The sequence below is a fragment of the Camelus dromedarius genome, chromosome 17, assembly GCF_036321535.1.
Source record: "Camelus dromedarius isolate mCamDro1 chromosome 17, mCamDro1.pat, whole genome shotgun sequence".
NCBI classification, from domain to species: domain Eukaryota; kingdom Metazoa; phylum Chordata; class Mammalia; order Artiodactyla; family Camelidae; genus Camelus; species Camelus dromedarius.
Genome location: NC_087452.1, coordinates 36,762,224 through 36,789,757, shown reverse-complemented (window position 1 = coordinate 36,789,757; position 27,534 = coordinate 36,762,224). Strand labels below are relative to the sequence as shown.

Sequence of the window (27,534 nt, the reverse complement as noted above, 5' to 3'; positions counted from 1 at the left end):
TCTTTAAAAAGAAAAAAGAATTTATTTCCTTATTTCATATTATATTAAAGTTGATTCATCCATGTCTCTCTTTTCCAGCTGTTGGAGAGTTGTAGGTTTTAGCTTTTGACTGACAAGCACTGTATGGTTTCCTTTGGATTCCTTCAATTTGTATGTTAAGATTTTTCTTTTCAGTTGCTTTTATTTTATTATTATTATTTTTAATATTTTTATTGAAGTATAGTCAGTTTACAATGCTGTGTCAACTTTCTGGTGTACAGCACAATACTTTAATCATAAAGAAACATACATATATTCATTTTCATATTCTTTTTAACCATAAATTACTACAAGGTATGGATATAGTTCCCTGTGCTATACAGTCTAAACTTGTTATTTATCTGTTTCAATTGCTTTTAAATTTGTAAATACTTGGCTTAAATTTGTGCAGAATACAGACATATAAATGGACACAAATCCAAGGAGTTGCCTACCTGAATGGCCAGGGGAAGGGTCAGTCCCCAGGGCCAAAGACCACTGTGGTCTCTAGTGGATTCTGCCAGGGTCCAAAGAGTAGGTCTCTTCTACTATGCAGATATTTTCATTGATTCTTAGTGATTATTTTTTTTTGCCAACAACACTTAAAGCCGTTTGAAGTAATCTAGACTCTTCCAGTTTCCCTTTCACATTCTCAAATTGTAGTTTGTTCATGCTTTTCCTGTTTCTAAAATCCAAACTTTCTTTCCTTTGTTTCACAGTAATATTAGACACATGAGGAAACAGCTTGATCGACTGGGCCTGTGCTTCAGCTGGGATAGGGTAAGTTGCCTTTTTCCTGGAAGGTCTCTGTTTTCACCAGGGTCCCGACTGCACACGGGACTGTGCATGTTTACTCCAGATTCCTCCTCTTTGGGTTGGAAGGAGGGAAAGGAGGGCGACAGAAAGCAGGAGGAAAGGATTAGCACTCCACAAATAAAAAGGTATCCCCAGTGGGTAATTTGCGTGCAAACAAATTTTTCTGAGGGATTAAACTCAGAGAGCTAACTTGATATTGAATTTCTGATTTATGTTCAGTAAAAGCTTTGCACAAAGATTTCTCCTGTTCTCAGCACTAGTTCAAAATGACTACTGGAATCTATGTAAAGTGATTAAATTTCAACCCTTGTGATTCCATTAGGTGATTAGGGATTAAGTTGATGGATCATTTATCTATCTTTTGTTCCAAGTTTGGAATTGAGGCTCATAACAAATAGCCTTTTGGTATAAACTGCTTTCAAACTGTGTATTAAACCACTGGGGAATTACAGACCTGGGAGGAGTTCAGGGAAGACCAGCTGGATATTAGGAACTTTGACACTTAGGGCTGAGCCCTTCAAATCTCTGGCCAAAGGCCACTCCTTAGACATTGATGAGTGATCTGTTAGGTAAGATGAACTGCTGCTTGTCCTCTCCACGAAAGGCCTTTCCAATGTCATGATCCGTCTTAGTGTCCCGTTTACTCCACAAAATGCTTCTCATTACTGGGCCTGTCAAGTTCAAGTTCACATCCTTTTACTCATAGGAAGCACCTGGAAGAAACTCTAATGAGATCTTTTCCTCCTCCCCTACAATTTCTTAAATGATTGAGATGTGATGAGTACAGTGAAAAAGAATGAAAGTCAAACACATTTGAACAGTCCCTGCTTTTTTCCTTTTTTTTTTTTTTAAGCCTCTTTAGATAAGGTCATGGCTGAATCAAGTTCTTTTGTATATATAATTTTTTAATTGAAGTATAGTCAACTTACAATGCTGTGTCAATTTCTGGTGTACAGCATAGTGCCTCAGTCATACACGAACATACACATACTCGTTTTCATATTCTTTTTCAGCATAAGTTACTACAAGATATCAAATATAGTTTCCTGAATCAAGTTCTTGTTGCAGCACTGGTGCCATTTTTGCCACTCACTTGCAAGGTCACCAGGGTTTCATTGTTGGAGGTGTGAAGAAGCCCTGGTGCCCAGGTCAAGTTGTCCTGAGGTGCCAGTGGGGAATCACTGATAGAGGATGAAATGCATCCTAATGTGGAGAGACTTGAATGATGTCCCAAGCTCTCCAGAGATGGGACTGTAGACTCCTTAAGGGCAGAGATGGACTTATTCACCCTCTAAGATGAGAACTACCCTTGTCCTGCATGGGAACAGCAACCATAAATGGTTCCAAAAATTAATAGATTATTTTTCTGATTGTCATAAAAGATTAGAAAATACAGAAAAGTGTAAAGAAGAATGTTAAGTCAGTATGGCTAATCTAACGTCCTACATGTTTCCATGTAGTCTTTTATTCTGGAATTATAAACATTTATGTAATATACTTTTGCAAAATTGAATTCATAATGCATATGTTTTATCTTGCTTTTTTTTTTTCACCTGCTACTCATGAACATTTTCTCATTTCATTAAATATTCTGAAAAGGTGACTTTTTTTATAGCTGTTGTTTTTCATCTTATGAATATACCATAATTTATGTAACCTATCCCTTATTATCATACATTTAGAGTCTAATGCTTCTTTATTATAAACGCAAATTCTCAATCCCTCCTTTAAAAATCTGAAGTCCAGAAAGCTCTAAAAAGGGAACATTTTTTCACAACTCACTTGACTGCAAAACCTAACCTGAACTTATATTTGTCTCACTTAGGATGACTACTCATATATTTTACTCTAGAAATAGTAAGATAATTGATTACCAGGTACTGTCTTAGACCTAGTTGGGTAAATACACTATTATCTTTTAATATCCAAAAAGGTCTTAATTCTGAAGCACATTTGACTGCAAGCATTTTAGATAAGGGACTTTGAACCTGTGAGTGCACAGTCGTAGAGAAGTATCACCACTGCTGCTCTGTCTAATAGTTAATGAGCAGTTCCCATGGGTCAGGCACCCATTCTCTCTTCAGACCCCTAGAAAGCTCTAACGCGTGGGTACTTTAATTGACATCATTTTATTGCTGGTCACCCACGTGGCAGGGCTGGGCTCATCCACCAGCCAGTCTGTGACTGCGGTGCTCATCCCCCACTTAGAGCACAAATTTTAGTACATGTTTTATTTCCTTAATTTGAATTCTTAAGAAGCCATGAAGAAGTGTAAAGCTTATGGTACTTGAACTTAAAGGAAACTTAAAGGTATAATTTGCTTTTTTACTTTGCTCTTGGCAGATTATTCTCCATAAAGGTTATACAGATTTTCACTCCCACATTGTAATACAGTTTGTTTTCATCTGTATTTCTTTTATTATTAGTGGTAAGGAGTTCTTTTCATGTGCTTAGTGAATGTTTGAATTTGGGGTGTGTGTGTGTGAAAGATCTAATCAATGTCTTTTGCCTGTCTAGGTAGGGGGTGTTTGTCCTTGATGATTTTCATTTTGTTACAAATATTTTTCTCAGTTTATCCTTTGCCTTGCATTTTGTTTGTAGTGGGATTATTGTTAGCATGCAAATATGTACTTGGAAAGGCCTTTGAGATAGATAAATACATTCATATTTTCTTCTCGATCTTTTGTTGTTTAATTTTTACATTTAATGCAACTGGGATTATTTTAGTGTATAAGGAATTCCTACATTTTCTAAGCAACCAATTGTTGCTGTTTTTTTATTTTTTAACAGTCTTTTCCTCACTGGTTTAAAAGGCTACCTTTATTGCAACCATGTTCTTTTATACTATTATCACACACTAAGTTCTCTTTCTTTTCATTTGATCTGTTTATTACTATGTCATTATTAAACTACTTAATTACAATTGCTTTATAATTGGCTTTAATACCTGGCAACAGTACTTTCCCTTATTGTCTGATATCGACAATGCTATCCCTACTGTCTTGTGTTTCTATTTCCTTGATATTTATTGCCCATTTAAAAAATTTTTTATCCTCTATTTGTTGAATTCTTTTGTTGCATCACATGAAGATACAATTAATTTAAAAAATTAGAAGGTGGACAAAGCAGATGGGGGAAACCTTCTTTTGGCTAGTCCAGGGTCTTTGTCTTTAACAGGAAAGTGTAAGCCATTTGTGTTTATTTCCATACCTAGTATATCAGTTCTTTTTATTTAAATTCTGCTAAAACATGGTTTTAAGAGTTTTAAAAGAAACCACATGTCTAGTATCAATAAGAAAGATAAAACAGTGTATATGTATGTTTTTGCTTCACATGTAAGATAAGGAGATTAGCTGGCAGTTACATTTTTTTTCACTTTCTAAACCTATTTTCCAGAGATTTGGGGGGTATGTTCTGAGATTTTAGGCCTAATTTTTTTTATTATTGTAATTTTTCTGACCATATATCATTTCTTAAACCTAAACATAGATATTTGCTTTTGGTTTTAAAATCATCTTCAAACAGTGACTTAATTTGAATGCTCCTTAACTAGCTTCAGTGCTCATCAGTATACCTTACAGAACATGACCACCTATTTTCAAAACTTAGATACACGAAAAATTTTTCAATGTTGTATTAGCTCTTCCTTTGAATCTTCTGACATTACATACTATTTTCATAATGGAGAATGACTTTTTGTTGCTTTTTCCCATGTCCAACAACTTCCTGGGGTATGGAATTCTTTTATCTTTCAAATTTCTTTAGTAGACCTTGATCGTTGATCTACTGCCTTTAAAAATATATATATAGACTCATAGGAAGTTGCCAAGATAGTACAGAGAGGCCCTAAATACCCTTCACCCAGCTTCCCCCAATGATAACATTTTCTATAATGACAATACAATATCAAAACCAGGACATTAACATTGGCACAATACTATTAACGAGAGTACAAATCTTATTCAGAGTTCCCCAGTTTTTATATGCACACACTCTGTGTGTACGTGTAGTGGTAGTAGTTCTGTGCAGTTTAATCTTATGTGTAGATTTATGTAACCACCACCACCTGGCCTGTTGACCTCCCATGGAGAAGTCTGAGGCCAGCCCACATTGTCTCTTTGTAATACAGTCATCTTCCTACCCTCGTTTTGATGCTTGTTGGAATCCTTGTTTCTGCCTTTGCCATTAAAGTTCTCATCAGTGTCCCTCCTTTTGCTTTATTTTTGCCTGGGGCTTGGTGACCACTTTTGATGCACAGTTGTGGGTCTTTCCTTGTGGCAGTTTTCTAGTCTCTCTTTCTCAAGAATGCTGATTCTCGGTCTGTGCTCTGTTCACTGTCCTCCACTGTTTTCAGCATCTTTCTCATGATTTTGGTCCCTTTGTTCTCTGCCTTGTGGAAGGACTTCTCATGTTTGCCTTCCACATCACTGGTTCAGTTTGAATCAGGGCTGTTTGTGGGTTTCTAATGCAGATAGTAATTGCTATTGTATTTTTAGCTTAATTCTTAGTTTTCCTCATCTCATTCAGTTCCTGTTTCTTTCTCAAGCCTCTTGACCAGATGCTTTTTTCTTCTTATTATTATTTTGCTATCTTACCTCATTTCATAGACCACATAAGTTCAGAAATTTTCTTGAGAATACAAGGAGATGCTCTTGAAAAATTATGTTTGCTTCTTGTAATAAATCTTTTTATAAGTTTGGAATGCTGTGTACTCCTTGTTTGTTTCAGAATATTTTCATAGACACCTTGTGGATTTTGTCTCCTGTTTTCCTGGGTGAGGTGGACTAGTATTTCAGTTTAGAGATCCATCAGCCCTAGGGGAGCAGAGTGGAAACTCTGGCATAGTCTCTGCCTCATTTATTTCTGTCTGCGTCTGGGGAATCCACTGCTCTGGGTGCATCTTTCCCTTTGGTCTGATCTTTACCCAGGCATGAGTTGTGGCATCACAGGTACCCCTGACTTGAAGTGCTCTGTGGTGCTGAGCCACCACAGCCAGAGGTGTCCAGTTTGAGGACTTCCCATCTGCTCCATAGCCCACTGTCCCCTCTGCACTTGCCCTTCCAAGTGGGGGCCAGAGCCCTGCTTCTCAAGAACCCAGTCTGTTCTTAAGAGGGGGAGATGCTATTTGGCTTACAGTATTTTTCTTCAATCTGGTCCCGTCTCAAAATTACTTGACATTTTTGGCATGGCAGCGGCACCTCTGTTGCTTCCAGTATTGGTGCAGTCCCCTCAACCCCCATCTTTATATTCCTGGCCATTTTAATGGGCGTCATGGAGACAGGTTGAGATATATGCGTTCTTGATGCCCTCTTGCCCAGAAATCCACCAGTGCTATTTGATGAAACCTTTACAGTCTGTTTGGTCATACAGAGCAGCAAAGCGAGGCGGTAGAGGAATCATTTATTTAATTGACAAGGCAAATCTGTGCCCTCTGCAAAAAACACTCCTAAAGTCTCATAAAAACTGAATAATTAAGCAGATGGCTAGCTGACAATTAACAGACTATTTAAAAAATAAGATGGCTCAGAAATGTTATCTCCTTCCCCCAGATGGAGAAAGCTAACTTGAAAACCTGGGTCATGGCCTCATTCTTCCTCCCTTGCCTGGATGGGAATCCTTGTAGGAATGGTCCAGCTCTGGAAATGCATTCTCATCTTTCTTCCATAAAAGGATTAATTCTCTGAATTTAAAAAAAAAAAAAGTATACATTTCTGGAATTAATGTATTTCTGTTGAGCCAGAATGATAATCAAATGGTATCTTTCAGCTCAGCACTGTGTGTTTCATTTTTTCAGATATTATTCCCCAAACAGCTTGTATCATCTTGAGACAGAAAGTAAGAAACTGAAAGCTGAATTTGAATAGCTGAACACTTACTAAAAGAAGAGTAATGAAACTTCAAACTGTGCAATGAGAGAGATATGATGTGTTTTTTTGTGGAGCATTTACTTTGTGGAATTATTGGCAGCCTTTCCGGAGAGGGTGTGGCCCACATTCTACTCTCGTGGGTTCAGGTTATGGCCTTGGTGATCATGCGCTGGTCTTAGGAGATGGCCTGTAAGTTTCTTGGGACAGTTAGCTTCTGAGTTGTGTGGTGTGGCCCATTGAGGCAGGGGTGTCTCTGCCTCTGATCTCTGCCCTCTCACCAGTGCTCTGGTGCCTGAGCTGGTTCTTGACCGGATGTTGGTGATGAATCTTGATTGGAATGGATTCTGGGGCCTGAATAATTGTTTGGGGGGCAGTCCCTAGAAGTTCCCTTCAAAACCAGACAAGTATATGAAGCAAAAATAAAAGCCCAAACCAGATAGGATTCAAAGTAATGGAATCTGCCAGAGCAAGGCTTTATTAGTTGTCTATGGTGCTTCCTGAGCAACCCCTAAATACTCATACTCCAAAGTAAAATCAAAACAAAAGAAAATGGAAATATATTCCAGGGCTGGGCATGAATGATGTTTGGATTAACCTTTGTTATCTTATTTACTGGAATAATCAAGAGTTGACCCTTTGCTGAGTTTATTTATTATGGAGATCTTAAGAGTTTTTATTTGCACTCATTTTCATTGGATTTTAAATGCCCATGTTTGATTTCTTTCTCCTGTTTCTACATTCTGTCTTCTGTACATATTGGTGCCCAGTAATAAGACTGATGGCTTTGCCCATCAGTCCCCTGGAGGTTAGACAAACACAGGAATTACTGCCCCCAAGACAGTCATCCATTGAAACGAACTCAAAATGTGTGTTCCTCCCCACATTCCCTGAAGGCTGTGTGCTAAGAGGGATGTGGAGTGTGGCCATCTTAGAGCAGTGGAAAAGGCACATCAGAACTGTGCTCTATCAGAATTTTACCGGGACAGGCATTTATGACATTGAGCCTTTCCCAGTTCTATCCATCAATGCCACACAGCCTGTGTAAAGTATGGGGGTCACTGAGGCGTCCGTGGCATCTCCACCATGTGCACATATCTCTTTGCTTCTGTTTCTCCCTTTCTCTCCATCTTTCTTCCCTTTCACTGCCCTCTTTCCACTCCCTTGTTCTCTCTCATCCATTTTCCTTGACTCACCTGCTTTCTTTTTACTCTCTTTCTTTCTTCTTTCTCTCTTGCCTTTTTTTTTTGTTTTACAATTTTTTTATTATGGAAAAATTTCCAACCTAAACTAAAAAAAGTGAGAATAGTATAGGGAAGCTCCAGACACTCATCACCCAGCTTCAACAGTTGCTATTACGTGACTGATCTTATTTCATCTCTATCCCTCCACTCCAAATTATTTGCGGCAAGCCCCAGACATTGCATAACTTCATCCATAAAGAGTTCAGTATATATCTCTAGAAGATGAAGACTCACCTTTCCTCTCCCTGCTTCCTTCCTTCCTTCCTTCTTCATAATTCCATTATCACACCTAAAACAGTTAACAATCATACCATAAAATCATGGACTACAGTCATTTTGCAGATTTCTCTGGTTGTCTTGTCAGTTGCCTGCAATTCTGCTGGTCTTTGTTTAGCCTTTTCTTTCCCACCCTCATGTCATTAAGTCGGTTAGTACCAGTTGGTTTGGGACTAACACTCTCTTTTCATCTGAAACGCACAAGCTCTTTGGATCATACCTACATGAGTTTATTTTCAAAGACAGCATGATTTGTCTGATTACAAAGGGAAAATTATTATTGCTTCAAGGCTCTTACCACTTTGGAATTTTATTCACATAGAGGACTAGCCATTGGATAGGAAGGATTAAACTCCAAGAAATAATGAGGGCTCAGGATAATAGAAAGATGTATTTTTAACTTTTTTTTTTTTTTCATTTTAAAGGAATGTAAAGAATAGCTTAAAACGAAAAGAACTTGGGGCAAGTGAATGATTGAAAACATGGTTGGGAAGATTCCCATTGTGCGAGCTCAGAGCTGTGGTTGCCTTGACAACATGTAACAGGCCCTCGAAGTGTTTGACTCTCCGAGTCCTCTTTCAAGTTCTTGCAGAGGTAAAGCAGTTTGTCTGGTAGATGTCTGGCTCTAGATTATTTGCTGTCCCTTGGAATCATAAAATTAACCCCTTTCTGAAGGTTTTTCCTTTGATTGGGAGAGAAGAGGCAGTGCTTTTGATTTAGCTGAAATGAACTGGCAGCTTATCTTTAGTGCTTTCATTTAAAGGAAGGTTGGTGCTGATGCAGAAGGGTTACTGTTCAGGGCTGTAGTCATGTCGAGGCTGGGACCATCTCATCTCATCTCATCAAGAATACGTAGCACACACTTACCAACCTAAAACATGGAGGTTAAGTTTTTTGTTTATCCTCAGCCAGGATAGCATTCTTGGCCTTTTCAGCCCTAACTAATGGACATCTGCTGGAGCTGCTCAGAAAATGTGGCCATTCAAGAAATTACTTGTTTCATCCTCAGTGCCCATTGGTGGTCATGAGCCCCATCTAAGGTGCACCCTCTGGCTAATGTGAATAGAATTTCTCAGTTTAAAGCTTGTTAAATTCTTCTAAAAGGTGGGATCTTGGACGCTTATCCCAGAGGCCTGGGTTTTGGTGATGGGTCTTGCCATTCACACATGATGGGCATGATCTATTGCCCCCTGAGCCTCAGCTTCTTATGGTTATTGAAGAGATCAGATTACTCTTGAAATACCTTAGAATATATGAGTATAAAACTTCTCTCCCTGAGGCTAAATCAGGTCTCCAAGTCAGTTTTGCACAGTAGCCAGTACAGCCTCTGACAGAACGTAGGTGTGTGATACATTGTGCTCTAGGCATGTTGGGAAGGGTTATCCAAAAGGTCTCGAAGGTGAAGTTGTTTCTCTATGAAAATAACAAGGATAATTTTTTGTCTGTGCTTATATCAGTGGTTCTCAAACATCGGCGAGCATCAGAATCACCAAGAGGGCTTGTTAAAGCACAGATTTCTGGGCCCCACCCCCTGGGTTTCTGATGCAGTAGGTCTGTGGTTTTGTTTTTCTGTTCAGAGAAGAATCTTAGGAATGATTTTGCTCCCAAACCTTATTAGGTAGAAATCATAATGCAGGCCTATCATCAATTGTTTCTGACATAAAGTAGAGCAGAAATGAATAATAAAAACAGTTTTTTTTAAATAGTCAATGTTTCTAAAAATACAAGATTATGTTTATAACTTCATTCATTGTGAAATATTGCACATGTGTACACTAGAACATAAAACATGTATGTAAAGCTTAACACGTCGGGATGTATAGCCACCATCTCGGTTAAGAAATAAAATTTTGCAGCACCCAGAAAGCTCTCTGTGAGCCCTTCTTCTTCTTTTGTTTTTTAATTGAAGTAGAGTCAGTTACAATGTGTCAATTTTGGGTGTACAGCATGATGTCCTAGTCATACATATACATATATTTGTTTTCATATTCTTTGTCATTGTAGGTTACTACAGGGTATTGAATATAGTTCCCTGTGCTATATAGAAGAAATTTGGTTTTTGTCTATTTTATATGTAGTTGTTATGAGCCCTAAATCACAACTTCGTCTCTCCCTACTACCACTACGCTAGGGAACCACTGTTTGACATTTATGATCATCACTGCCTTGTTTTCAGTTGAGTTTTACGTCCTGCCTATGTTTTTCATGGTTACATAAATGGATGCACATAGTATGTGTCCTTTTGTCACTAGCTTCTTTAACTTAACATTTTTTTCTCCAACGTTTCATTAGAAAATATTTTCCATTATTCAGAAAAGCTGAACAAACAGCCCAATGGACATTCATTTGCCTTCTACCAAGATTCAGCACTTGGTATTTTGCCATATTTGCTTCATAACTTGCAGACATGGTGGCCCTGCAGCCCTGAGTACTTCAGCTTTCCTGTCTAAAGACTTAAGATGTCCTCCTGCATAACCACCATATCACTTGACAACTAAGAAAATTAATTGACAGTAATTCCATGTTATTATCGAATATCCAGTCCATGTGTGAATTTCCCAGTTGTCTCCAGAATGTCTTTTGTAATTGTTTTTATCCTAGACAGGTCTCTGGTATTAGTATTCCATTGCTTTCATAACAAATTTCCACAAACTTAGCATCTTAAAACAGTACAAATTTATTATGTCACAGTTTCAGTTCGTCAGAAATTCAGGTGGGATTGACAGGGTCATCTGCTTAGAGTCTTACAAGGCCCAAATCAAGGTGTCAGCAGAGCTGTGTTCCTTACTGGATGCTTTAGGGAAAACGTACTTGCTGCTTCATTCAGGGTGTTGGCTGAAATCAGTTCCTTGGTGATTGTAAGACAAGGTCCTCATTTCTCTGCTGGATGTCCTCCAAGGGCCAGTCTTTGCTTCTTAGAGCCTGCCTGAGTTCCTTCTTCTTTTTTTTTTTTAAGTGAAAGTAAGTTTTTTCAGGGAGATACACACTCCATAGACCAAGTGCCATCCAACTTACTTTAGTTTAAAGTAAAAATAGGTACACACCGCATAGACAGAGTGCCGGCCATCTCAGAAGGCAAGAGAGAGACTGAGCAACGTGCGGGGCTGTTAGTTTTCATGGGCCTGTATTTCATATGCTAATGAGCAGGAGGATTATTCCAACTATTTTGGGGAAGGGGCGGGGCTTTCCAGCCTGCATTCCTTATATGCCTTCCCTCCAGCAACAGTGGGTCAAGTCCTTTTCATGCTTCACATCCCTCTGACTTTCCCTCTGCCGCATCTCTCGGACTCCAGCTGAAGACGTCTGCCTTTACCTGCTTAAGTGATTACATTGGGCTCACTGGGCTAATTTAGGATAATCTCTCTATTTGAAATTTATCTGCAGAGTCCTTTTAGCCACTTAACTTGCACATTCACAGATTCAAGGAATTAGGGCGTGGACATCTTCGTGGGAAGCCATTCTACCTACCGTACCCCAATCCCCTTTTTATTTGTTAATGGTGGTTATGGACTGTTTGTGTCCCCCTCCGCAAAAATTCATATGTGGAAGCTCTAATCCCCAATGTGATGGTATTTGAAGATGAGGCCTTTGGGAAGTTTAGATGAGGTCGTGAGAGTGGGGACCTCAGGATGGGATTAGTGCCCTTAGAAGAAGAGACACCAGAGAGCTTCCTGTCTCTCTCTTTCTTTCTCTGTGTACACACACAGAAGGGGCCGTGGAAGGACACAGTGAGGTGGTCACCTGCAAGCCAATGAGGGAGCTCTCACTAGAACCCAGCCATGTTGGCACCTTGATCTCAGATATCCAGCCACCTGTGAGAAAATCAGTTTCTACTGTTTAAGCCACCAAGTCTATGGTATTTGGTGATGGCAGCCCAAGCAGACTAAGGCAATGATTTTGAGTTTTGAAGAGTTTAGGGTAGTGCTTTTGTAGAATGTCTCTCAGTTTGGATTTATCTGATCAGTTCTTCAGCTATCAGTTTTATTTTCTTGGGATTGTCTGGGTTTTGTGTCGATATTAATAATGTCTTCAGTGAATGAGTTTGGCTCGCCCTTCTATTTTCTGGCAGAGATTATGTAGAATTTGTGTTAATTCTTTAAATGTTTGTTAGAATTCTGCAATAAAACCATCCAGGCTTGGGGATTTCTTTTTGAGGAGTTTTAAAATTATGAATTCAATTTCTTTAATAGTTATGGGGCTAATCAAATTATCTATTTCATACTGGGTGAGTTGTGGTGTTTGTGCTTTTTGAGGAATTGGTCCATTTCATCTAAGTTGTCGAATTCTTGTGGAGTTGTTTATAGTGTTCTGTTGTGATCCTTTTGATGTCGGCAAGGTCTATAGTGATATCCCTGTTTTGTTCTTGATTTTAGTAATTTGTTTCTTTTTCTTTTTCTTTGTTAGTTTTCTTTGTGCATTTTATTTATCTTTTCAAAACACCAATTGTTTTTGTTTCATTGGTTTTTCTCTACCAATATTTTTCTGTTTTCAGTTTCAATGATGTCTACTTTTATCTTTATTATTTTCTTCCTTCTACTTTCTTTGAGTTTATTTTGCTCTTATTTTTCTAGTTTCTTGAAATAAGGCCTTAGATCATTGATTTGAGACTGTTCCTCAATTCTGATGTAGGCATTACTTTCACTGGATACATTAAATTTGATTTATTATATTTTAATTTTCATTCAGTTCAATATATTTTAAAATTTCTTTTGAAACTTCCTCTGTAACTCATGGATTATTCAGAAGTGTGTTGTTTGGTTTCCCAATATTTGGAGATTTTCTTTAAAATTCTTGTCAGTGAAGAAGTTGTGGCACACACACACACAAACACACACAAAATGGACTACTACTCAGCCATAAAAAAGAATAAAATACTGCCATTTGCAGCAACATGGATGGACCTGGAGATTGTCATACTAAGCAAAGTAAGCCTGAAAGAGAAAGAAAAATACCATATGATATTACTTATATGTGGAATCTAAAAAAATGACCTAAATGAACTTCTTTACAAAACAGAAACAGACTCACAGACATAGAAAACAAACCTATGATTACCAAGGGGAAAAGGGAGTAGGGGAGGGATAAATAGGGAGTTTGGAATTTGCAGATACATACTACTATATATAAAATAGATAAATAACAAAGTTCTACTGTATAACACAGGGAACTATATTTAATACCTGTAATAGCCTATAATGGAAAAGAATATGAAAAGAAATATATATATGAATTCAGTTTCATACGTACATATATAAAACTGAATCACTGTGCTGTATACCAGAAACTAACACAACATTGTAAACTGACTATACTTCAATAAAATTTTTTTTGAATTAAAAATAAAATAAAATTCTTGTCAAATAATTTTGACTTTCTGTATCATGGTATTGGCATATGTTGATTGTCTTATCTCATTCAGCCTGAGATCTTTTTGGTTCTTGGTATGGCTAATAAATTTCCATTGAAACCTTGACAACTGTGGGATTCTTTTAAGACTCTGGATCTTATTTAAAGCTTATATTTTAGCAGTCCTCCTCTCGTACTGCTCCAGTGGATAAAGGGGACACCTCTTTTTCGCTTGTAGGAGGACATGGGAGTCTAGGATCTGCACATGGCCATCACTGACCCTCCAGGGAGGGAGGACCTCCTTGTCACTGCTGGGTTACCTTGATAATGCTCCCCACTAGGCCTCCATTGATATCACCCTGACTAGAAAGGAGCACCTTGTTCCTGTCCCCTTTGGACTCCACTGACACTATGAAGCGGTGGCGTTAACTGCTAAGCAGGGATAACCCTCCATTTGAACCCTTCTGATACTGTCCCATCAGGAAGAGGGAGGGGTACCTCATTACTGCTGGTTGGAGTAGAAGTCCAGACCCCTCTGTGGTCTCTGCTAACACCTCCATGGGGGATTGTTCATTAGTGCCCAGTAGGGATAGGAACGTCCCGGCTCTGTACTCAGCTTCCTCTGACACCACCCTGAAGGAGAGAGAGATTGGGGTGCCTCGTTATTGCCTCCCAAGGTTGTAAGTCTAGACTCTTGACTAAGCCCTTGCTGGTAGGATTAGGGCTCTCCCTCTCTTTTTTTTCTTTTTTCCTGTAGTGTTGACTGAAGTAGAGCAGTTTATTGTCTAAATTTTCTATTTTACTAGGCTGTCCCTTTCCCAGTACTCTGGCTAAAGGACCTCTTTCTTCCTTCCTTCCTTCCTGCCTTCCTTCCTTCCTTCCTTTCTTCCTTTCTTTCTTCCTTTTTTCCTTTCTTAATTGAAGTATAGTCAGTTACAGTGTGTCAATTTCTGGTGTACAGCATGATGTCCCAGTCATGCATGTATATACATATATACGTTTTCATATGCTTTTTCATTATTATAAGGTTTCTTTCTTTCTTTCTTTCTTTCTTTCTTTCTTTCTTTCTTTCTTTCTTTCTTTCTTTCTTTCTTTCTTTCTTTCTTTCTTTCTCTCTTTTTCTTTTCTTTCTTCCTTTCTCTTTCTCTCTCTCTCTCTCTCTTTCTCTCTCTTTATCTCTCTCTTTCTTTCTCACTTTTTTCTTTCTTTCTCTCTCTCTTTCTTTCCTTCCTTCCTTCTTTCTTTCCTGCACTCTTTGACATTTCTGGATTACTGCTTTCATTAGCTCCAATTCTCAGATTTATGAGGCATAACGAAAATCCATGGAACTCACCACTATGTCATTCCTCAGGTGTTGAGGTCCCTAATTAGTCTGCTTCTCTTCTCAGTTTATTGGAGTCTGATGTTTGTCTTACATGTATATAATGTTCAGAGTTTTTAGTTGTACTTAGTGGAAAATATAGGGGAAAGTGTATCTGTTCCATCTCTCCAGAAGAAGAAGATGGCATGAGCAGTTTTAAATCTCCCCCTTCTTCCTGTGAGATTCTGATCTGTATTTCCCTGCCCTAGTCCATCCCTTAAAAATCATTGGACTGAAAGGTCTTCAAAATAATTTTCTATACTTTTTTTTTCTAAGTTTTTTTCTTGGGCTGTGTCACATATGAACTCTTTCAAGCTGTGATGTGTTTCTACTACTCATTGTTTATGGAGTTTGCAGGCAGCAAAACAGCTCATTTTGGGCATGGTTGTCACTGTTGTGTATCCGTGGAATTGATGAATTTATATTTCTTCTTCCTCTGAATCCATGCCCGTATCTGACTAATAGCCTTCCTATTATTCAGGAGACCTAGAGAACTCACATCTCAAAAATATCTTTCAGATGACTATGCCCTGTTGATCCTGAAATTTTCAAGCATGTTGCAGATAAAATTAATGTTCTTTTCCTTCCGGAAAAATTGAACCATTGTAGAGAGCTGGTTAGGCTTGGATAGTTGAAATGCTGGCATCCGCCCAAGTAGACTGATAACAAATTGCAACTCAAACCCATTAATCTCATCTGTAGTTTAATGGAGGGTTTTCTTTTCCCAACTTTCTAGTTAGAAAAGCTGTCTGTATTGTTTGACTACATTGATGAAATTCTTGTCATCTGGCAAAGAACATTTACCAGGAAATTAGGCAAATTGTTGCTTCTCATCTGGTTTTGGATAGTTCACAGAATCTTGTGTAGTTTGTAGCAGGAGACAGCTTTTAGGTTACCATAAAAATGACAATACTCAGAAAATGATGATCAAGAGAATAGCAAAAAGAAGAGCTTACTGATCAATCTGATTTCAGTTAAGAGACAGTATGAGTTATCTTCAAAACTGCAAAGACCATGGTTTCCCTTCCATTAATACTCATTCTCTAAATTGACTTCAAGAGCACGTAGAACAGGAACCTTTCAAATTACTTGAAAATTTAGCTGTAGCCCTAGATCTGAAAAACAAGACCTTTAAGAATAAAATTCATGCTCCCTAAAGGCAGAGTGTCTAGCATTTATCATTTTCAATTTTCATTAAATGCTCATTTTCAGTCTAAAGTTAGTCCTGAGATGAAGAAACATAATTACATAAAAATGAGTTCTTAGACAAATGTTAGGTTCATGATGAATTAATTACCCTGCTATTAACACCTGTTCCCTCAGCTCGGCAAAAAGGAGGAGCACAGGGAAGGTAAAGGAGGCCAGAGGCAGAAACTCAGCGAAGATTGAATTTAATAGATGGTTGAAGGAAGAGGCGTGAGAGGATGGGGCCAAGATGGAGTGAACAGTGAGGCTCAGGAACCTGGGCGGTGGCAGTCATGGGGAATAACACAGAGTTTTAGGAAGGAGGAAGCAGTGGCCATATGGTCTGGGACAGGCAACCCTCGCTGGGCCTGTAGGTGACAAAGGGTTCTTGGGAAAGATGCAAATGAGATGGAATAAAGCAGAACCTGGAGAGGTGGGAGGGATGGGTCTAGGGCCTGGAACATCTGTGGGAATTAGTGTGTGTGATGGATTGCCTCTCTCTTCTCTCAGGAGCAAATGGGAATGGATGGGATAGGAGCAGGGATGGCATTTCAGAGAAACTGCTAGAGAGGAAAGACTGTGAAAAGGCTATAGATGGCCTAAATTTTCATGCCCCCTGACTCAGTGTTGACATGTGGCTGGTACTCAGTAAATGTCTGTGGAATCATTCAGTGAGTGAATGAGCAAACAGAACCTTGAATTGAATGGACACTCCCTTCTTCCTTTTCTCTGCACCTCCTTTTTCTATCACTGCAGCCAATTAGTGAGTCTCAGGATAAGGACTGGGAAGTAGTAGGCCCTCAGTGGATGTCTTCTCATTGATGTGTTAAATGCGGAGAAACAGAATTCTGAACCAGTCTTATACCAGGTTGCTGAGAAACTGATCTGAAGGGTGTCTCCTTTTGAAAAGCTGTCGCCTGTTTTTGATGTCGTAGAAGTTGCTAATGGAGGTAAATGTGGTTCTTATTTGCCTTTAGAGGTTTGAAGGTTCTGCACACGTGTTTCTTTGAACACTTTGTGTGGTGTGAATTGGGGCGACATCTCTCATGTGAACCCACATTTGACATTTGGTATGAATAAGCCAGACTGATTCCAAGAACAAAGATATTCTACTTTTTTTTTTTTAAGAAAACCTGTTATATTTAAGACAAGGGTTCTGTCTCAAAGCTTAATTTTTTAAACATAGCGACACTTGACTTCCTGAATTTTGATGTTATTTGTTGCTTTAATGGAGATTTATTAAACACCTGCCATGCATGCATACTGGGTCAGACAGTGTTGGAAAGGCAGGCTGACCCTCTTCAGACCCCTTGATCCTCACAACAGTTATAGCATCCCATTTTCTGGATGAGGAAAGTGAAGCCTAGAGAGGTGAGTCATTTGTCCAGGGTGACCAGCGAGTCCACAGCAGACCCATGGACTGAGTCCAGTGCTCAGACCTCAATCTTCAGCCCCCTTCCCATCACTCCTTCCATCCACTGCCTTTCACCTGCCCTTAGGAGCAGACAGCCTGTTTAGGAAGGTAAGCAGAACTTGGGGACTTAAATAATAGGTCCTAAAAGATGGAGATGTACTTTGCATTTATGACTCAGCTGGGCAGAAGCATGGAGCATTAGGCCTCCCTGTCATTCCACGTGGGCTGGGCAGCACACTGATTCCACCCGGAAGGGGGTTTCATATGGTTGTGAGTACCAGGAGGCAGGAATCACTGAGGGCCATCTTAGGGGGAAATGTCTGCTGTTTTTACTATTACTGCTGTTGTTATTCCTAAAAGAATATTCACCACAGTATTCCTTCATCTGGGAGTGCTCCAACCTGTTCCTTCTGCTTGATTTACACAGACCTCCTTGGAGCACACATTTGAGTCAGTCTGGGCACAGTCTGGGCACAGCCAGGCTGTACTTCCCGAGGTCCTGTTTCACTGCATGGTGCCCCTGAGTCCAGAGACCTGGGTTCCAGTCTCCTTTCCGCCACCCAAGAGCTGGACAGCCTCGGGCAGGCCACTCCGGGCAAAGCAGCGTGCCTGGCACCTGCTGCGCAGAGCCAACGTGGGACGTGGGACGGGAGATGAGAGAGGGAGGAGTGGTGTACACAATGGGGGCACCGAGCCGTATACAAATGTGTCCTGTTGTTTACTAATTACAACTCAAAGCCAGGGCTGTACTGAGCGGTCTGCCTCTACTCTCTGTGCCCCCTCCTGCCTATGGATCCAGAAGTTCCTCTCAGTGAGGAGTTAGCCATCTTCCCCCTTCCTTTTCCTGTGAAGCCCCAGGGGAGGGCCAGGCCACTCTTGTGGGTTTTCTTTAGCTTCCCTTCCGGAACTGTAACTCCTCTGGGAAGAGAAATGAGCTGTCAGACAGTCTGGTGTTTTTCAGCAGCTGATCACTGAGCACAGGTAGTTACCTAATCAAGTTTCCATATCTGTTGGATGGAGGTGGACTTTGAGGTGGTCATTTCTTATTGTTTGCTTAGGTTTATTTTGTAAAAACAGCGAGGATTGACTGTAAGGACTAAGAAAATCAGCTTTGGAGTGGGGCTGAGGCACAGGAGGAGCTGAATCCAGGGCCATGTCCTTGAGGGTCCCTTCTCAGCACAGTGCACTGGGGGCCTTGTTAGAAATCTTGTGGGGACTAAATTGTGCCCTGAGCTCCTGTTGAAGCCCTATTCATTAAGTTCTGTGACGACACAAGGGCAGGACAGGACTCCATTGCTTGTGCAGCATTTGGGAGGGAGATATATTTGGGAAGAACCTCTTTGCAGTGAAATTTCTGGGAGTAGGGTGAGACCCAGGCATCAGTAACTTTTAAAGCTCCATTCCAAGGTGCAACCAAGTTTGAGAGCCAGTGCTAAGTTTAGAGGACTGAATGTGGGGGTGGCCACAAATGTCCTATTCCAGCAGATTTTCCTCGTGAGCCTCCCTCTCCCTTCTTCCAACACAGCAGGTGCACAAAGCTGTGAACTAGAACCTTGAACCATCACCAGCGAGGAACAGCTGATGCAGGATATGTATTTTTTCTAAGCTGTGCAAGGTGAATCCTGAGGCTGGATTCTCTAGGCTTTAAGCTGTGCTTGCTTTCAGAACCCCTCCCCTTCAGAATTAGAGAACCGGGGAAGGAGTGAAAGGCAAGGTCATTACTGTACAGTTCCTTCGGCTCTGTTGCAGAAAAGGGCGAGTGACAGAAATGCACACAGAAAAGGTATGTGCATCCCTACCTCTCTCCTCTGTTTACAAGACTAGCTGTTTTGGAGGCAGAAGGCTTGTGGTGAGACCGAGGAGAGGGAGAGGCAATGCCTGCTCTCTAGAAACCATGATGCATGGTGGTTGCTCACCTTTCTTATTTTGTTTATTTTCCGGTGTCCAGGGCCACAAAATGACTGACTTGATAAATACACTGCCTCAGGTTTTGGTTGGTTTCAGTTTCTAAAATCCTGATAGCCAATCTAAACATTGTGAGGTTGCAGTGCAAACTACATGCATGATGGCTTTGAGTGACGTTAGCTGCTCTGTGATCTGGGACCAACCACTGTCAAAAGTGCAGTGGGACCAAGAAACAGAGACTCAGCTAGATCCTGCCAGAGCAGAAGACAGGGGTAGGAGGCGACCTAGCTGGCTGTCCCTGAGGCGTGCGATGCCACCTGACGTGCCTGGGAGCAGCCCTGTGTGGATTTCTGGGTCGGGGTCATTTGGTCTTTCCCTCATAAACACCATCTCTTTTCATTCAGAAGGCCATTGTTTGGTAAGGGATGGTGATGAAAAGCCATTCTGACCCCGGTCCATTCCTCTCCCTTTCACCCTGTCCCAATAGCCCCACGAGGGCAGGAGCCGCCTCCGTGCAGGTGTGGTCACGGCGCCAGTCTCACTCCTCCCAAAACACAGTCTGACTCGAGTCAAGGGAAGTATCACCATTGATCCCTTGCACGTGCCCCAGTGTGCCTCACACACATCATCACCTTTGTCCTTACAGCCCTTCTCAGATGGGCCTCATCACCCCCTCTTCTAGATAGGGAAACTCAGCTTTGGCCACAAAGCTAACGTTGCTGCAAGGACTCGAACCCAGTCAAATGGCTCCAAAGTGGATTGTCTTTCCCTTGGTTCCCTCTCTCTCTCACTCTGTTCCTGGTGCAAGGAGTGTCAGCCTGAGGAGACCTCAGGGAGGTACACGGCAGGTGATTCTTCCTTCACAGACTGTTTTCTATCAGGGATGTCAGGTGGGCCCCTGAGGCTCAGCCTTCTTGGATTTCGTCATTGCTAAATCACTGGGTGCAGGAGTCCTGGCAAGGCTGGCTTGGTTATTATTTTGTGCAGTCACTGAGGTGTGGGTGGCAGGTCTCCCAGGATGATGTCTGCATCCTCACCTGTGTTCTGAGGGAGTTCACCTTCTCTGTTGGGCCCTGGGTTTGGCTGTGAATGTGCAAAATATTTTTAATGCTAAAAACCAGGTATTGTTGAATGTAAAACTGCAGTGTGGAGGGATGATTCTAGTTGAGATCCTGGATGTATAAATTTGGTCTGTTGGCAGCTGGATTGTGCTTTCTAGATCTCAGGGGGATATAAAAGTTGACACCTTAATATAGATCTCTGTGAAGTGTGGCTGAATTGCAGTTGCTCTTGGAGCTTTAACTGACTTACCCGACTTTTCATTTTAAAAACAAGGATGCATTCACCTAGGTATTGGCTTATTTGGAAAGCAGGGCAGAGGAAGGCACAGGAATGAAAAGGGATTTTGGAACAGTCAACAGCCCTCGTTGACTTCTCTGGTGGTCTCTCTGAGAAGTCCTCCCAAGATGGTGCTTGGGGGTAGGGATCCCCACCCCACAGACAGAGGGCTCCCCCTTGGGGTACAGGCTGGACTGGGCCTAAATATTTGGGTGCTGTGGGCCTGATTCCAACAGATGATGTTTAAACATGTATTTGTTCAACAACTCTTTCATGGGCGGGTGTAAAATGATATTGTAGCAAGGAAAACTGTATGCCTCTCTAACTTCAAAATTGGGAATTTATTACATGAATTTATTACAGGAGGTTTTCCAAGCCTGACAGCTACTTGGAGGCATATTAAATGATTTAAAATTTAGACTGTCAAGTCATTCATTCCCTGGCAGTAGCATTAGGCATGCCTACAGCTTCCCCTCAAGACGTTCTGGTCTCCCCTCTGGTTGGTCTCAGGGTTGGCAGAAGGGCCGGTGGCTGTGTTGTGCTGGGTTCCCATGTGCACTGCACCATGTGCTCGAGAGAGATGGGGTCCCAGCAGCTGGAGAAGGGAAACTGAAGTTAATTTACTCATGTTTCCACTTTTCCCAAGGACGTTTTATCGCTTTTTATGGAATATTCTCCAGGGAGTTGCTTGGCTCATCCCCCTTAATCTCCCTGTCTGTGGTTACGGACTCAAACTAAAAAGATCAAAACCCTTAGAGCAGGATTTCTCCCCTGGCATTATGGACATTTGGAGCTGGATAGTTTTTTGTTCTAGGGGCTGTCTCGTACATTTGTAGGGTTTTAACAGCATCCCTGGCCTCTACCCACCAGACAATTTTAGCAGTTCCCTCCCCTGTGTCCCCCTCACCTCCACAGTTGTCATAAACAAAAATGTCTCCATTCGTTTCCAGGGGAGCAAATGTTTCCCAGTTGAAAAATTCCTGCTTTAGGAAAAGGAAAGAAGGGATCTTAACATCTTTGTGGGTACTGAAACCCCAGAAAACCTTTGTCTGCAGGGCTAGGTTTTGAATAAGTCCTTCCCAAAACATGAAAAGGGAGTCTCCATTTCTAGACAGTTGACTACAGTTTAAGGTTTTAAGCAGTTTACTTTCAGAAAAATGTCTTTGATGATTTTTCCTGAGATGAGGCCTTAGAAGACTAGAAATAGCTGTTTGGATTTTTTAGTTTTGAGGATTTGTTTTCTTTTCTTTTCTTTTTTTTTTTAAATCAGCAAATCAAGGGAGGTTCCAGAAAGGCTTTATCACTTTTTTAGGAAATGAATTTCTGAGCAGGGTCTCTCCCCGACTATGTTTACAGTTTTTATGAGACTGGACTCCTGTTCTGGCGTTTCTTCACAGACTGGGCAGTACTGAGGGTCGTGGCTGGGCTATGTGTGCAGCAGATGGGAACAAATGGGTAGGGGCGAAATTCCTGTCCTCAGGACGCTCCCAGCCTCCTCTCAGCAGAGACTCCAACACCCAGCAGGAGGGGACAGTGCAAGTGAGGTGAACACGTGTTAAAACAAATTTGCCAGGATTGTAATGACGGTCCTGGAGCCGTGGTTTTCAATCTGTACTCTTTCAGCAGCACTTTTTCTTCAAATGACTTGACCAAAACCACAGTATAAATAAAACAGGCCAGACCCAAGTTTGAAGGCAGAGCGAAAGCAGGGGGCCTGTACCCCCGACCCATCACCTCGGCTTGGAACAGACGCTTCCAAAGACACTGCACTTTGCATCACACGTCTGACTGAAAGTAGGCTAATGCTTGGCTGGATAACAATCTCCCCTCACCCCCACCCCCGACTGGCTCTGTCATCTTTTTTCTGTTTTAGATAAAAGTGATCTTCAAAACCACAAACCTAAGTGAAGATTATCATGCTATTCTATTGCTGTATAATTTTTACTCTCAATCTGTGGAAGCCAATTCAGAGGCTGAGAAAATATACATGTATATACATATATATTCATTAGGAATGTTTTGATATTTTTGTTATGAAAAACTTAAATATACAGAAAAATAGAGAAAAGAGCCCAACCCTTAGATTTAACAGCTGTCATTCTTTTGTCATCTTTGCTGCACCTATTTCTCTAAACCTTGGATGGAGAAGAATTCTGAAAAATACATGCATGTTAACAAGATCTGGGAATATTTCCACTACATTGCCCCTACCTCCACCCCATTCCCTGTTCCAGTTCATCTTGTGGACCAGGGTAATTTGAATTTAGTTTCTGAAACCTTGGATTTTGTTAGCAGTGGGAATTCTTAAGTTGCTTGTCAGGAAAGTGAGTTCCATGGCAGCCTTGTAGAGGGATAGCTGGTGAGTAAAAGATGATGGGATGAGGATGAATGTGGAGGTTTGGGGGAGCAAGCCCGCCCACAGCGCGCTGGTCTGATTCTTGTGCTGGTGAAGTTGCTTTACATGTGACGCCCCTGTGGACTTGAGATCCCTGGGGCCTTGGGAACTGGTGGAGGCTGTGTGTACGCGTGGCTCGGGCGGCCTGACGGGAAAGCTATGGTGTGGGCAAAGCTGGACTGGCTGGTTAATCACTCCCTGCCTTGCAGGGGTGAGTGGAGCCAGTGATCAGAGTTGAGTTATTTGCTTTCTAATAGTTATTCCTCTGCTATTATTACCAAACAAAAGGACCCATACAAAAGGACCCAAGAATCTTACATAAGAAATATTGCCCATTGCAGGCAGCAAGAGTTTACCTGACACCTTGCTCAGTTCCTGCCACACTCACCTTCCTGTCCTGGGCTTTGAACTCTCCCCTCATGTACTCATTTCATCTGAAGAAAGACTGAGTTGTTGGCACTTTTTTTTTTGATTGAAGTATAGTTGATTTACAATGTTGTGTTAGTTTCTGGCGTACAGCTTAATGATTCAGTTATACATACATATATATTCTTTTTCATTATAGGTTATTACAAATTACTGAATATTGTTCTCTGTGCTATACAGTAGGTCCTTGTTGTTTAATAAGAGTTGTTAACACTTTTGATAGAAGTATGCCTTCCATCAGTAGTCCACAAATGGAACCATTCACAATGTCACCTGGCCTGCATCCATTTCTCCTTAGCTCTTTTTTGAAGAAGAACACTAGAAAAGAAACTGTGTGACAGTGTAGAGGTTTTTATGCTTACTTGACTTCATCAACTGCAAACCTCACCGGCTAATCAATTTAATTAATTAAATTTATTGGTTCGTGAATTAATAACCTGATTTTAAAGAGTCTATAGCAAATGTGCTTTTGAGACAGCAAATACATTTTGGGAACATTCGATTAAGGCTTGGAAATACAAGCCAGGTGATTTCTCACTAAGTTTAATATTTGATAATGTTTTTAATAGGGCTTTCTAAGTAGACCACAGCCTGATTCACATAATGAGATAAATGGAATATAATGAGTCTAAAAAAGAGCTACGAGGCCTCAGTTCTATATAGAAACACAGATTTGTTTTCAAATGAGGATCATACTGAATCAGGCAAATATTTCTCTTAAATTTTGTCATTGCTTCCAAAATGAACTACACTTATGAATTAGCTTCATGGCTCCCCAAATATGTTTATGCTGACAGAATGGTAATACCGAATTTTGTACAGCATAATTCACCTGTTACTTGCCTGAATGTGGGGGTAGGGTGGTACAGAAAACTCAAGTCAAGTTTCTCAACATTAAACATGCCCTAGAAAAGGTAAAGGTGCCATCACAATAAAATCTCTCTGCCCAGAATTGCTTCTTCCCTTACTTTATGAATTGGTAAAAATATTATAGGTTGGTAAATATTTCTGTAGCATGATTGCTTTTCAAAATGGAATTGCAAGGCTGAGGCATACATTGGGAGAGGGAATGTTTACAATGGCCTGTACATGATTTTTCTCCCTCTTTGGCAGGAAATAACCACATGTTTACCAGATTACTACAAATGGACTCAATATCTCTTTATTAAACTCTATGAAGCTGGACTGGCCTATCAGAAGGAGGTAAGTTAAAGTTAGCTATATTTTAAAAGTTCCGTAAATCTTCTCCATCTTCTTAGAACACATCATTTGTTAAGTAAGAAATAAAATAAGCCCTGTTTACACAGTAGCTGTGAAAAGGAACCCAACCTCAAGTTCATGAAATCAATCTCAGCAGACCCAGAAAGTAACTACTGTCTGGCTTAGTTTGTTGCCTTCAGGGAAGGGCCTGGGCTTCTTCCACCCTTGAATTCCCAGGGTCCTGGCTGTGGCAGGGGCTCAGTAGCAGTACCTAACCCATATATGGTGGGAGACTAGAGAAAGCATCATCGCACAGCCTAGAACTACACTGTCCAGTAAGATGATAGCCATTAGCCACATGTGGTTGTTGAAATTTAAATTTAAACCTTTAATGAAAAAGAATATGAAAGTGAATATATGTATATATATGCATGACTGGGACATCATGCTGTACACCAGAAATTGACACATTGTAACTGACTGTACTTTAATTGAAAAAACTTAAAATGAAAAAAAAATTTTAATTGAAAAACGAAATTTAAATTGAAAGTAATTAAGATCAAATCACACTAAAATTTGGGTCCTCAGTCACACCAGCCACATTCAGGGGCTGGTAGCTGGTGTTGGACAGCAGACATAGAACATTCGCATCATTAATAGAACATGTTTCTCCGTAAGAAAAGCACTAGGCAGCACTGATCTAGAAAATTCAGAAGTAACAAGTAGAAAACCCATTGTACCTTTATGCATGAGGCATTCTCCTTTGATCAGAGGAATTCAACAACATTGAATTATATTTACTTTCCCGTGAGTCACATCACACTGCTTAGTCTTATAAAGAACAGTACTTATATAGTCATGTTTTAAGTTTAAAGATTTTTAGAGTCTGTATGGAGACACACATAGAAGGCTCAGTTTGGAATAGAAGAATAACACAAAATTTATTAAACTTTCTTAAACCATAAATAATAATATAAAAAATAATATAGCTAACAAAAATCAGGAGGTGAAATTGGAGAAGAGAAGTGGAAACTAGTGTGAGATGATCCCTATACCTTTCATAACAAGGAGTAATAGAAGACTTTTTTTTTTTTAAGTTGAAAGGTAACTATTAAAGCTAAAGATAACAAAGATAACAGAAACTAGAAGAGGGGTCAAGTGGGAGGAAGGCTGTATGACCATGATGACTATCTCATATTACATGTCAGACAGTCAGCAGAACTGTCTGAAGCTAGTATGCCAAACTTGAAGTCCTGACATTTTATTACTTAAAGTTATAGTGATAAGTACCAGAAGAACTAATGAACAGACCCTGCTAATAGTGGAGGAGTGTTATAATAATAATTTCAAATAATTACGAATATCCTCCTTTGATACTACACCAAAACTCAACAAGTGGTTGGTTCTTAAAGGTCAGTTGCAATGTTGAATCTAAACATCAATGAACTGTTTGTACTCTGTTATATTAAAATGCGTTGGTCTATTTTACACTCTGAATGGATTTTTTTACCCACACATTATTATTATAATGAAAATAGTTTTGACCTGAAGACTCCTTGCAGGGATCTCAGGGATCCCAGAGGTTTATGAGCCACACTGTGAGAACTACTGTACAAAGTATGCAATCACTACCCGACTCTCATCTTTAAGTTAGGGATATTAAAATGTTAGTTGCTTAAAGTATGATGTTGTCAAGCTTGTTTGTTTTAAAGAAAGTATTGAGCTCCCATTAGCATTTGGGATAAAGTGACAAAGAGAACTTTGTGGAACTGAGTCATACTAATGTTCAACTGCTGTAGACCCTCCTGGTCACTTTAATTTCTTAACACACTGTCACTGTTCCTCTGCCCAGAGCCCTGTTAGGCAAGGAATGGTGAGAGACAGGAGTACTTGTCAACATTCCTGACTGCAACAGACCTTTGTATTATTGTTTTGGGGGGAAGTAATTAGGCTTATTTATTCACTTATTTATTTTAATGAAGGTACTGGGGATTGAACCCAGGACCTCGGACACCACTGAGCTATACCTTCCCCATCAGACCTTTTGTATTGTTAAAGCATAATTTTCAAACGTGACTCCCATACAAATACAAAATGAGCATATGTCAGAGATTTCAGCTCATTAATTAGTGAGAGAACCAGTTATATGTTAAGACTGGTTCAAATGAGACTTCAAGGAAGGGTGGTTTATAGAGTCAAAGGCATGCTGAAATGAATTAGCTAATAGAATCAAAACTGCTTAATGTCCTACAAAGCAATAAACCTAACTTTTGGGACAGTTTTTTCTGTGGGACAGAATGAACAGTTCTTTAAAGCAGGTAAGAAGTTGTACACAGTATCAGTTACATTAGCCAGTGTCACAGCTCCTCAGTTGCATGATTACTATTTATTTTATATGCAGGGGATATGAAAATGATGACTAATGCAATAGTATAAATATTTCTCCCATGGAGCCCTTATGTGGGCTGAGTGGTATTCCTTTACAGAACACTTGAGGTTTGGTATCTATGTATTGTATAGTTAAGCTGACTTTTGGAATATAGTGAACATTTACTTGCAGGATGCTCTCTGCTTTGCTGTGGCTTTTTCATGTCTTACAACTTTGATTTTTGTTCGTCCTTCTTGCTATCACTTGGGATACCTAATGTAGCTCAGATATCTTACTGCCTCTGCCTGGACTCATGGGTGATTCCAGTGTGGGAAGCCCCTTCTGGATACAGTTCTGATCCACCTGGAGCAAGGGAGGC

At 40.3% G+C, this 27,534-nt stretch overlaps 1 protein-coding gene across 1 annotated transcript in view; it reads left to right on the top strand.

Annotated features, from left to right (window-relative positions):
- Positions 1 to 27,534, top strand: part of LARS2 (leucyl-tRNA synthetase 2, mitochondrial) — a 132,546-nt gene that overhangs the window by 22,479 nt on the left and 82,533 nt on the right. Inside the window, 2 exon segments of the mRNA XM_064496639.1 lie at positions 738 to 798; positions 24,701 to 24,790. Coding sequence (XP_064352709.1) covers positions 738 to 798; positions 24,701 to 24,790 — 151 coding nt within the window.